General features: G+C 49.0%; 2 protein-coding genes across 4 annotated transcripts in view; both read right to left on the minus strand.

Moving 5' to 3' along the window:
- Nucleotides 1-7,064, minus strand: part of LOC135827419 (uncharacterized) — a 101,357-nt gene extending 94,293 nt beyond the window's left edge. For both annotated transcript variants that reach the window (XM_065339908.1, XM_065339907.1), the window contains exons 1-3: nt 6,326-7,064; nt 4,252-4,327; nt 464-907 (exon numbers count right to left, since the gene is read on the minus strand). In XM_065339908.1, the coding sequence (XP_065195980.1) occupies nt 464-907; nt 4,252-4,264 (457 nt within the window). In that variant the 5' untranslated portion in view covers nt 4,265-4,327; nt 6,326-7,064. The remainder of the gene's footprint in view (nt 1-463; nt 908-4,251; nt 4,328-6,325) is intronic.
- The window catches only part of LOC135827437 (proteasome activator complex subunit 3-like), a 66,248-nt gene that overhangs the window by 44,805 nt on the left and 9,405 nt on the right, over nt 1-12,038 (minus strand). Inside the window, exon 8 of one of the 2 annotated variants that reach the window (XM_065339940.1) lies at nt 9,757-10,704. The exons of the other annotated variant lie outside the window; for it this stretch is intronic. Within the exon in view, the coding sequence (XP_065196012.1) occupies nt 10,624-10,704 (81 nt within the window). The 3' untranslated portion in view covers nt 9,757-10,623. Of the gene's footprint in view, nt 1-9,756; nt 10,705-12,038 lie in introns of those variants that run through there. 2 annotated transcript variants of the gene reach the window in all.

The raw sequence follows: 12,038 nt of genomic DNA on the forward strand, positions 1-12,038 counted from the left end.
TTAAGACATAACCTGGGATTCGAACCCGCACTATTGCCCTGCATGTATCCCCGATACACTTCGCATACATACTAATTCTTTCAAGTTGCTTCACGTTATGATCTTGCATTTGAATATTGACCAGCTGTTTGTGGCCAGCCGTCTTTGATGGTACGGTACGGGACAGGTACGGTCGAGGGTAATACGACACCGTCTACCACCTTGATGACCTAGGCAAAAAAGCATAGGGATGTTATAAATTTTACAATTCTCCTACAAGAGACTGTGCTTGTAATAGAGATAATACGATATGTGAACCCACCAACAAAACTAGCTAGCACGCAAACACACACACACACACACACACACACATATGTGTGCGCGCACTTGCACACACACACACACACACACACACGCACACACACACACACACACACCTGTGCATGCACCAACATAAACACACCAACATGCACTAATTCCTTACTGAAGTCAACGTCCAGCTCTGATGACAGTTGAGACAGGTCACAGTGACCACCAGTGGATGAGACAACATTACGAACAAACTGAGCTGATGCTGTTGTTGGTTGTATCCTCTCCAACATACGTGATACAGTGATTGGATTCTGTAGACGATGACCATACGCTGCTGCATCCTGAACTGGATACGTGAAGTTGCTGTTGTCACAACTGATGGTGCTGCTGCTGTGGCTATGCTGTGTTGCATGCTGTACGTACGTATCAACAAAACTAGTTATTGGTGATGCTTGTCTGTTTGCACTGGGGTGTGTGAAAGGGATATCCTCTACACTTTCTGCTGGTACTGGTACTGCTGCTGATGTAGAGGAGACACTTGCGGGTACTTGCTCGTCTCCTGCCAGTGCTGACGGCGAATCCATGGATGTGGACACTGGGGTGATGGCTGAAGTTTCTACAATCACAGAGAGAAAGGCAGGCAGACAGACAGACAGACACACGCAGACACACACACAGACACACACAGACACACAGACACACAGACAAACACACACACACACAGACAGACACACAAACACACAGACATGCACATAACCATCATCGGATTACTTTCTACATTTCAGCTTACTGGGACCAAATTCCAACTCCGCATCCCCTCCAACTCCCCCCCCCCCCACCCCCCCCCCCCCCCCCACACACACACAACTCCCAGACACCAATTTACCTTAGCAACCCCCCACCCCCCAAACAACATTCATGCTAACCCAACCACAGTCCACCTTAGCCCCAGACCACAACACACCAACCTGCCCATGGCTCAACATGCTATTGAAATAAGCTGCCGGGTCAGCAACCAGCCAACGGACCGACTCTCTCATGCACAACCCGCTAGCACGTGTGAGCCACACGCATGCACGACCAGCTAGCACGCAAGACCAATCTGTATGCATGACCCATCCTCATACCGACCAGCCCGCACACCAACCAGCCCGCACACTAACCCACCCGCACCCTAACCAGCTCGCACACAGATCAGCCTTGAAGCCGACGAAACTGGAAAGTTGTGGAAACCGACCAGCCCACACGCCGACCAGCCAGGAAACAGACCCACCGGTAGGGATATCAGCAAACGCACTGCGCAGCGTGTTCGCGCATGTCTTACCTCATGCGGAAATCTATGAGGCGCATGGCCGACAAGAAAAAATGGCGATCACTGAAATCAGGCCGTGGATCAGGCTCAGCGCAGGCCGGCAAGGAGTAAAAATTAAAATCGACACTCGACAAGAAGCCTGTTTGTTGGTTTGCTTGAGCTCGATTCATTCAGGAAAAAAGACATCATGAGCTAATATTCTTCTTCACCCATGCCTGGTAAACGTTCTCAAGTAAAGACATGACAAAGGAAGAAGATGTTCGTAGCTGGATGGAGCTATGTTTGCACCAAAGAACAGTACCCGTACTTCTCTGCGAACAGGCTACCTGGTGACCTCTGGTGGTTGCGTCTGAAACTTACTTGTTGATTTTGCTCTAACCACTCCAAGCAAGTTTCCAAGACTTGGGCTTCTACTCCCTTGTCTAGACAGCCATGACTAGAAACTACTTGGGCAAAGGTCCTCGACGCAAGAACAAGTAGTATCATTCAAAACTTCAAAAGCGCCATATGTGTGCGGTACATGGTGCCCAAGTAATCTTTCGATTACTTTCGCGCGAACGCCTCCGTGCATTTCCGCCAATCTTGGCACGTGTAGTCCACATGGTCAGGCCAATTCAATGACGTCTTCAAAAGGGGACTTCCCTGGTTAGACCTTGCCAGGTACCAGCCGACGTTCTACGAAATCTAGCTGACGATCGTCCATTTTTGAGCTGGAAGAAAGTGCCTCGGAAACCCTGTGGACGACGTCGAGAACAATGTAATAAACGATGAATGTATTCGTAATAACCTTTGTAGCCATCGCCCAGCGTCGAAGAGGGAAGCTTTGAAGTAGCTCGGCTCTAGCTGGTCTTCTTCCTCAGACACTTCTTCGCCATTCCGTCCTTCTTTTCCATTCTGATTTACATGCGAATTTTTTCGGGTGTGGATGGTCACGGCTTGTCGGCCGCGTTGGATGTGCACGTGATCACCTGCGCAGTGGGCTGCGCAGTGCGTTTGCTGATATCCCTACCACCGGTACACTGACCGGCCTGGAAACCGACCCACCCGCACACCGACCCGCCCGCACATCGACCCGCCCGCACACCGACCCGCCCGCACACCGACCCGCCCGCAAACTAAGCAGCCCTCAAAGCAACCCAACCGAACATTAACCAGCCTCGAAACCGACCAACCCACACACCGGCGGGTTCCAACACGAACCGGCATGTACACCAACCCGCCACACACGGATACTTCCGTTCAAATACCATACTTAACACTGACCATCACACACAGACCCACCAGCACACCCACCCGCCACATACCCACCCACCCACCCACCAGTACACCCACCCACCCACCAGCACATCCATCCACCAGCACACCCACCCACCAGCACACCCACCCACCAACACACCCACCCACCAGTACACGCACCAGTACACCCACCCACCAGCACACCCACCCGCCAGCACACCCAACAACCAGCACACCCACCCACCAGCACGCCCACTCGACATCACACACACCCATCAACACACCCACCAGCACACCCACCCACCAGCACACCCACCAGCACACTCACCCACCAGCACACTCACCCACCAGCACACTCACCCACCAACACAGCCACCCACGAGCACAGCAACCCACCAGCACACCCACCCACCAGCACACACACCCACCAACACACCCACCCACCAGCACACCCACCTACTCAGACACACACACACACCATGTACCACACACACACACGCACGCACACGCAACCACGTCCACACACGGATACTCACGTTCAAAGACCATACTGAACATTGACCATCACACACAGAACTCCCCTACGATAACACAACACCCCCCCCCCCCCCCCACCCCCACACCTACCCACACACACTGCATTGACATGCCTATACACCCACCACCCCTCCTGCAAATCCAGAAACTGCAACGATGAACTTTGACAGAAGGCGTGTATGCAAACTGCTAACCCACACTACACCCCCCCCCCCCTGCCTTTGCAAACCCACACTACACCCCCCCCCCCCCCCTGCCTTTGCCAACCCACACTACCCCCCCCCCCCTGCCTTTGCCAACCCACACTACCCCACCCCCTACCTTTGCCAACCCACACTACCCCCCCCCTGCCTTTGCCAACCCACACTACCCCACCCCCCCTGCCTTTGCCAACCCACACTACCCCACCCCCTACCTTTGCCAACCCACACTACCCCCCCCCCCCCACCCCCTACCTTTGCCAACCCACACTACCCCCACCCCCACCCCCCTACCTTTGCCAACCCACACTACCCCACCCCCCCCCCTGCCTTTGCCAACCCACACTACCCCACCCCCCCCTGCCTTTGCCAACCCACACTACCCCACCCCCTACCTTTGCCAACCCACACTACCCCCCCCCCCCCCCTGCCTTTGCCAGCCCACATTACCCTTGCCCCACGTGTGCAAACCCACGCACTGCAATGATACACCACTACCATCTCCTCCACCACCATCCCTGAAAAGTTACCCACTGACACCCATCCAACTCATATTCTGTACGTGACGGCATATTTGAAAAGTATATACGTAGTCCAACAGGTGACAGACAGCCTGCAAGCAATCGCATACCTGTCACAATTCACGTTATGAACACTAAGAAAACTCATGCTTACCGTCATCATCCATTTCTCAGCTTCACAATCTCTGTAGCATGTCTTACGTTGTGTTCACATAGCACTATCTTGTTTACTGGAGATGACAAAACAATGAGTAGACAGACAATGAAACAAAAATCGCACACACCTATTCAGAGACAATCAGCAGAAGAACAGAAAGCTGTCAGACAATTGAATCCGGAAAAAGGACACATTGGAGCCAGAGTGGGGAGGCGGGGAGGAGGAGGCGAGGAGTGGGGGGGGGGGGGGGGGGAGGAGGAGGTGAGGAGTGGGGGGAGGAGGATGGAATACATTACCAGGTGGCTGAGGTAGTTTTACGGTCGTCTGAGCACTGTAAAAAAATGGTACTGTTGACATCGGGTTTTTTTGTTAAAAACTCAAATCGGGGTGGGGAGTTAACCCGAAACAACAAATTTCCTCATTTGTATAATCACCTACAGTCCATTTCAAAACTATAGACGCGTACCTAGGCAAAAACCGTTATGCCAGCATCTATACCACATAAAATCTGTGATCCCTTTGTGCATACATTTTTCCAAATTGGGCGTCTCTTATCCAATCGTTTAGAAACTCTATGAGAGTAATTGTGGAGCGATCCTGAGCAATATTCCGAAAACTATTCTCAAAAAGTTCCAGCCAAATTTGAAATATTTCAAAAACCCTACGCGTCTATAGTTTTTGAAATGGACTGTAGTCCTCTCTATTCCTGTATACACTAGACTACAGCGGTGATCAATGAAATGTGGACATTACGGAGGTTTTGAAAGACAAATTTCCCTTTCAAGTTCGCACTCCAATGAAAGTCAAACTCATTGACGAATTTCGCGTTGTGATGAGCAAGTCGCGTCACTCAAGTACGTGTCGGACGTTGCGCAGCCCTAGACCTGCAAACACTGGGTTGCCAAATATGGTGCAAGGTGCAAACTACAGTTAAACCTTGTTAGGAAGAACACGGATAAGGCAAATGTTTGCTTAATAAGAACTAGTATTCCTAACTCAAGACAAATATTCCGAACTCCATTGGATAAATAACTGTGTATTCACTGGGTATAACATACGGATAAGAAGAACTCCCGTTATTGCAAACAAATGTCATCGGTCCCTTGGTGTTCGTCCTAGAGAGATTTGACTGTACTAGAGTCACATGACTGGATTTCATTGAGCGGCACTGTACATGTGTACGGCCACTACTGTGACTATAACCTAGTTAACGGAATTTTTTTCTTTTTTTTCTGTACAAAATCCACATTATCTCCAGACACTGGGGTGAATAATGGAGTGTGGTGGTGGGGCCCACTAAGCTCAGCCAATCAGAGGTCTCGGCTTCATAGCTCCATGGACGCACCAAAGTACAGTGCTAGCAACTGGAATCCGTCCCCCTTCGCGGTGCGCCGCCAAGGGGGTCGGATTTCAGTTGCCAGCACTGTATGACAGTCCTGAGACGAATCTGCGATTCGTGTTCGACTGCTTTCCCGAACGAAAAACGCGGAAGTTCGCATTTCAGTTCGTGAACCGAACAGTGTTTTGATACTGTAATTTTGAAACTTGTGATGCCTCCATGTTGCCAGGCAGATGCCACTGAGCAATATGCAGTCCAAGACCTGCAAACACGGGGCTGTGCACTGGTGCAGGGCATTGTGCAGTCCCAGACCTGCAAACACTGGGCTGTACACTGGTGCAGGGCACTGTGCAGTCCCAGACCTGCAAACACTGGGCTGTGCACTGGTGCAGGGCACTGTGCAGTCCCAGACCTGCAAACACGGGGCTGTGTGCAGTCCCAGACCTGCAAACACGGGGCTGTGCAGTCCCAGACCTGCAAACACAGGGCTGTGCACTAGTGCAGTGATGCGTCTATGAACTCCAGACCCCCCCCGTGTCATTGAACACAGCTCTGCATTGTACTATCATTGGTATCAGAACAGTACACTGACATGAGATATCCTTCACCGCCGTTCTTTGCAGAACGCGAGAAATTCATTCAGCTACTCGAGCCGTCCAAGTACGAAATCGCAGAGCAATACAGATTATACGCTAATACAGTCATACACACAAAAAACACAAGATCACTAACCAGGAGATGCGCGTGTTCACTGTGTGACGCTGCGACCCAGTTTCTCAATGACGTCCCTTTGGTTTTGGACTCTTCGAATAACACCAGCCCGCTATCGCTGCACTGCCTGTACTGACTCAATCCGACTAGACTCCCTACCAGAGCGGACAACTAGCGATAGCTAGCGAATCAGCTAGAGAATGGAACCGCAGTACAGTTCGTCTTTGACGAAGTACATGCAAGTAGGTTTGTGAAATCTGAACGCACAGACACCTACGCCACTGATACTAGTCTCATCACCTTTGTCCTTTGCTAGTACTTAGTGGTCGTTACTACACGCAAGTAGAGCGTAGATATACACGGAAACGATGCGTGTTGAGCAGAACAGAACAGGACTGGAGTGATTACGTTTGCCGCTTCCGTCCGGACCTACACTGAGTTTATTTTGCTCTACACAAGGTGTAGCGTGGACGTACTGGTACTGGCAAAGGAAAGTGTCTGCTGTTCCGGCGGACGTAAACGACGCAGGGTCGGAATCTGTAATTGGAAAATATAGCAACTACTTGTAGTGCCCTACTGACCTAGTCTTTCACTAGAACAACCAAGAGTACTGCTACAACAGTATATCTACGTGGAGGCCTAGCCTGTACTGTCGTTGTGTGCCTCGAAAATGAAGAACTCACAGCACGTAACGTCGTTGTCGTTGTGCTTGTGGCTGACCTGCAAAATCTTACCAAAATTTATGGCGGAGGTTTCTCGAGTCTACTCTGCTGCATGCCCTGGCCTTGGCGGTCCCTTTGCCCGTCTCGGAGTCGTAGCACAGACGTCGTTGCTCGGCTGGACTTGCTCCATGCTGACATCACTGTCATCAGACCACGGTGTCACGTGACGTAGGCCTGTCCGGATCAGGGAGTCGTAGAATACCGGTATTTTACGACTCCCTGGTCCGGATTATGTTTTGCATATTTTTCGCATTTTGGGGTTTTTCAGCTTTTTTTCGCATTTTGGGTTTTTCAGCATTTTTCAACATTTTGAGCAGGATTCATAAATATGGTGGTAAAGCTTAAAGACACACCTGGCAATATGGCGGTAAACAAACGCCTGCCCACACACGCTCTCTAGGCTGCAAAGTTCTGGCACAGAGCTCTCCTTCTCACCACCACCACCATCAGTTCGCGCCTGGCGTCTTTTCCACCATATTTATCAACCATAAGTACAGCTGCAGTGGTGTCTTCAACTTCATTCTTTTTTTTTGAGCAGGGAGTAGTACTGTAGTATCCCTGCTTTACAGTTAACGCATGACTAGTACTTTGCATGACTCTTATAATTACTCTTGTTACTACTTTCGGACAAGTCCTACATCATGTACCTCACATTATGATTTGATTACATCAGCATGATCAGGAGTACCGCGCTTCTAGAAGATCATAGATCTTCCATGCATGCTGCTGTCATCACTTCTAGTATCACTTCCTTTTAGTTACTAGTTGGTACAGTCATGACTCATGTACATGTATGTCATGTTGTTCCGGACTATTCCAGACCTTCCACGTCATATGCCCTATGAGTAATGTTGCTGACTAAATTGCATAATATAGATATCTCACCTTCTAGAATACCTCGCTTAGTCATTATGTTAATGTTACGTAATGCTCACTTCATCTACGTGTATAGCAATGATGATCTCGGTTTGCCTTCTCCACTATTCTAGAACTTGTACTAGGAGGATGATTTCGTAATCACTGCAATGGCTTACTAACCTTACTTTCCTACCGCCGCCTGCTTTGCTATACATACTTTGCTTGCCTATAAAAGCTGCTGTGTTTTCTCTGCCATGAGCTGGGAGAGCTGAGCTGAGATCGGAGAGATCCGATAGAGATCAGAGAGAGAGCAAGTTCACTTTCACTTTGATATAAGATAACCTCCAGGCCGTGCCGGAGTAAGTTCTGATACGTTACTGTAGTTGACTGACTGTGGGTAGTAGCCTCCTAGCCTCGCCGACGCACGTTACAGTACAATACCTTATATGTACTACTCCCTGATTTTGAGCATAGTAGGACACTCATACCTCGGTTATCCGGACTTCGACGTTACGGGCACTTCGGTCTACCGGGCACTATTTGGGCGAGTTTCAGGGGAAATATTACTACTCTTTTGTCACTTTTCGTAGAAATATTGACGTCATATGCCATATCGATGGCCTTTTCCCCATCAAGATGTACATTGTATATGCTTCGGAGTTACGGGCACCCTCGAAGTTACGGGCAGTGTCCGGTCCCGAAGCGCCCGGATAAGAGAGGTATGAGTGTAGTAGAATTTATTATTTTGATAGGGAAGGCCCTACAGACTCTGCCGTCTTAGCATTATTATTATTATTATTATTATCAAATTTTTGAGAGGGCAATCCCCACTAGGGCTTGGCGGATAATGCCGGCAGAAAAATTGGCAGAATTAAGTACATGTACATTTTCTGGTAATTTTATGCATGTTTGGTATGTGGATAAAGAAATGGAGCAGAATTCGAGGAATTGCCCGCCATATTATTAAAGGTTTGTATGGTTCTGCCAATTTCGGTGCAAAAAAAGCAGAATCTGCCACCTTTTCGAGCATTATCCGCCAAGGCCTAATCCCCACAGGCCTAAGCCTTAGGCTAAGGCCTTCTTACAGGGTACCCTGCTCATCGGCAGCCTCGATCGATCGAGTGCACTTGGCTCTGAAGAAGCCATACAACCAAACAAAATGATCGATTCCTTTCGACTATCGAAAACAACCACATCCTATTGTGCTTCCTCCACGTGCACTTGGGACGACTAGGGATTCAAGTTTTACGCCATTTTGGTTGCCATTGTAACGGCAGCATAATTTTCGCATTTGGGTGAAATTTTGAATAAAAAAAAATATTTTTTTAACATTTTGGGTAAATTTCCAAAAAATAATTATTTCCATTTTGACCCTTCAAAAAACGCATAATCCGGACAGGGTTACCGGTGTGCCCCTGATTCCTGAACACCAGCTTTGTGATGACAGCCGCGTAGCCGTCACTGCTCTCACCATGGTGACTGATTGCCAGGTACTAGGTGAAGCAAGGAGCCACGGAACCGCACTTGGTCATGGAGCAGGGAGTCGTATGCATGTATACCGTATATGCGACTCACACACACACAGGTAATGCAGATGCTGGGTGGGCTGTTGCAAACAACAAGCAAACGCCGTAGCACGACTCAGAACTCCAGTCCAACTGCCAAAGGAAAATAAATGCACGACTCGTTCTCGTCGTAGCTGCAATTTCTCGTGCAGCAGCCACGGTACGCACACGCACACACACGCGTGCACACCATGTATGTATACGCCCGTCGCAAGAGAAGCACGCAAATCTGCAAATGCACTGGATATGCACCCACAGATTTTCTCTTATAGCAACGATAGCGAACAAGTTGTGAATGAGACAGATCAAGACTTGCGCCAGATAACTGTCTAATCCACGTAACTAGTGAAGCCATGTGAATCGACCACCAATGCACACCTGGTCTACACCACACAGAGTACATGGGCATAAAACGGCCAAGACAGTTACCTATGCACACCCTACACTTGCTGGGGTAACCAGTATAGACTGCATGCACATGCACATGCACACACGCACGCAAACATAGCACTAAAAACAAAGGGGAAACACGGGGGAAAGGCCAATCCTGAACGGTTTCACGCAGTCAACGGGTGAGAGTGCACATTTCTCCAAACCAGGGAGTAGTAAAATATGTATTTTACTACTCCCTGCTCCAAACACTCTTTGTACAGAAGCAGCAGCTGCAGCACCGCAGAACAGCGGGACAACAACAACAAGAAGCAGAATAACTATGTATAGGAAACTGGCATGAACACCTATCCTCAAACTCAGAAAACAACACGCGAATCTACTACTGCTGGCCACAGTAGCCACACCTCATAGACACTCTAAGATGGGGTAAAAAGAGAGACCGAGAGTAGAAGGTCGGGGTGGGCTGACTTGCCCCGTGTTCGGGGTGGGATGGGGGGGGGGGGGGACGAACCAGCCCGGTCACAAAAAGTACACTCAAGTGAAGGGTGCAGCATGGCAAACTGCACAGTGCGGAGATGCCAGGCACGCACAGCTGGGCATGAGCCTGACAGAGCTGTCGTCTGACCAGCCAGTTGCTCACCCTGCCATGAACGGTAGACGAGCGGACACAAGACCGGCGACAGGACTTCCCCGTCTCTCTCCCCCGTCTCTCTCTCTTTCTTGGTGTGTGGTGAGACTGACAATGCTAGGACTGCCCGTCATCGTCATCACTGCCGTGTACCTAGTAGAGCGAGTCCAGGTTGTTGCTGCGCGGCTTCTTGATCTTCTCAATGTTCTTCGTGATCGTGTCGTGCAGAATACACTGCGCACAACAACAACAACAACAACAACAACAACAACAACAACAACAACAACAACAACAACAACAACAACAACAACAACAACAACAATGACAACAACAACAACCAGAATTCAAATTCAAAGTCAAAAACAATCTCTTATTGGCCACTGGCTATCGTGAGACTAAAGATTTGAAACAACAACAACCTCAACTAATGGATATAGGATACTATACAGTTCCTCAGCCACACACTGTCCAGATCTTTACAGCCCGTGAAGGAGCGTTACACGAAAGTTCCACCATCCCCTTGGTAACACATTATAGTGCGTTTCAAAAGCATAGACCTCCAGACTTTTTCGAATAATTCAAATTTTGATTGAGCCTTTCGAGAAACTTCTATTGCTCAGGCAGCTCCAGCAGTTTTTCTCGTATACATTTTTAAGCGATTGGATAACAAACGCCCAATTTCGGAAATTTTATACACAAAGTGATCACAGATTTTACGTGTACAGATGCTGGCCAAACATTTTTTTAAACCAGAGGTCTGCACTGAAACGTACAATAGTGAAGGTCTGTTCTACTTGACGGGAACAATCCTGGGAACTCTCTTCGAGTTCCCGTAACGTGATGGAAACCTGTGCTGCTCTATGTTCACGTAGAGAAACACCTGGGAAATGTGTACCGGAAATTTCCCGTTCAAAAATTGGCCGCTTTCCGCCTGATTTGAATGATACCGAGCAGATCCGTAAGCATTTGCTTTGCGTGTGCCACAACGTAGACAACCTCATATACGCGTGGAAACTTGGACCCAAAACACACAAAGCCGTAGACATTAACCCAGACACCTGTTGTCTACATGATTTCTCTCCAAGTTTCACCCAGAGTATTTAATAAGCTCCCAAGAGTGTGCAACTCCTGATAACTTTTTATGTGAACGAATCACATCACGTGGTGTAGTGTCACATGCACAGTTGTACGTCTCCAGCACGTTTTTAGCGAGCAGCAAAGTAATAAAAAAGCACTGTCTGACAGAGACTCAATGCGCGTATGCAACTCGCCAGCATGATCATGGAACATATTCAGATTGCGTGCACGCATTCCTCACTTGTACGTAGTACGAAACGTGCCCGAGACACGACGTGATTTGAGTTTTCGCCGTTGAAGACCCCTTATGGAGAGTTGCACACTCTTGGGAGCTTACTACTCTTGGTTTCACACAAGAGAGAGAGAGAGAGAGAGAGAGAGAGAGAGAGAGGGGAGGGGGGGGGGGGAAGCTGTGTTGTAACTCCGAGTTTTCGCGTAGTCACGATCATCAGGCAACGTGAAAACCCGGAGTTGCAACACAGCTTCCCCTC

This window comes from Sycon ciliatum, chromosome 11 (genome assembly GCF_964019385.1).
Source record: "Sycon ciliatum chromosome 11, ocSycCili1.1, whole genome shotgun sequence".
Lineage (NCBI taxonomy): Eukaryota > Metazoa > Porifera > Calcarea > Leucosolenida > Sycettidae > Sycon > Sycon ciliatum.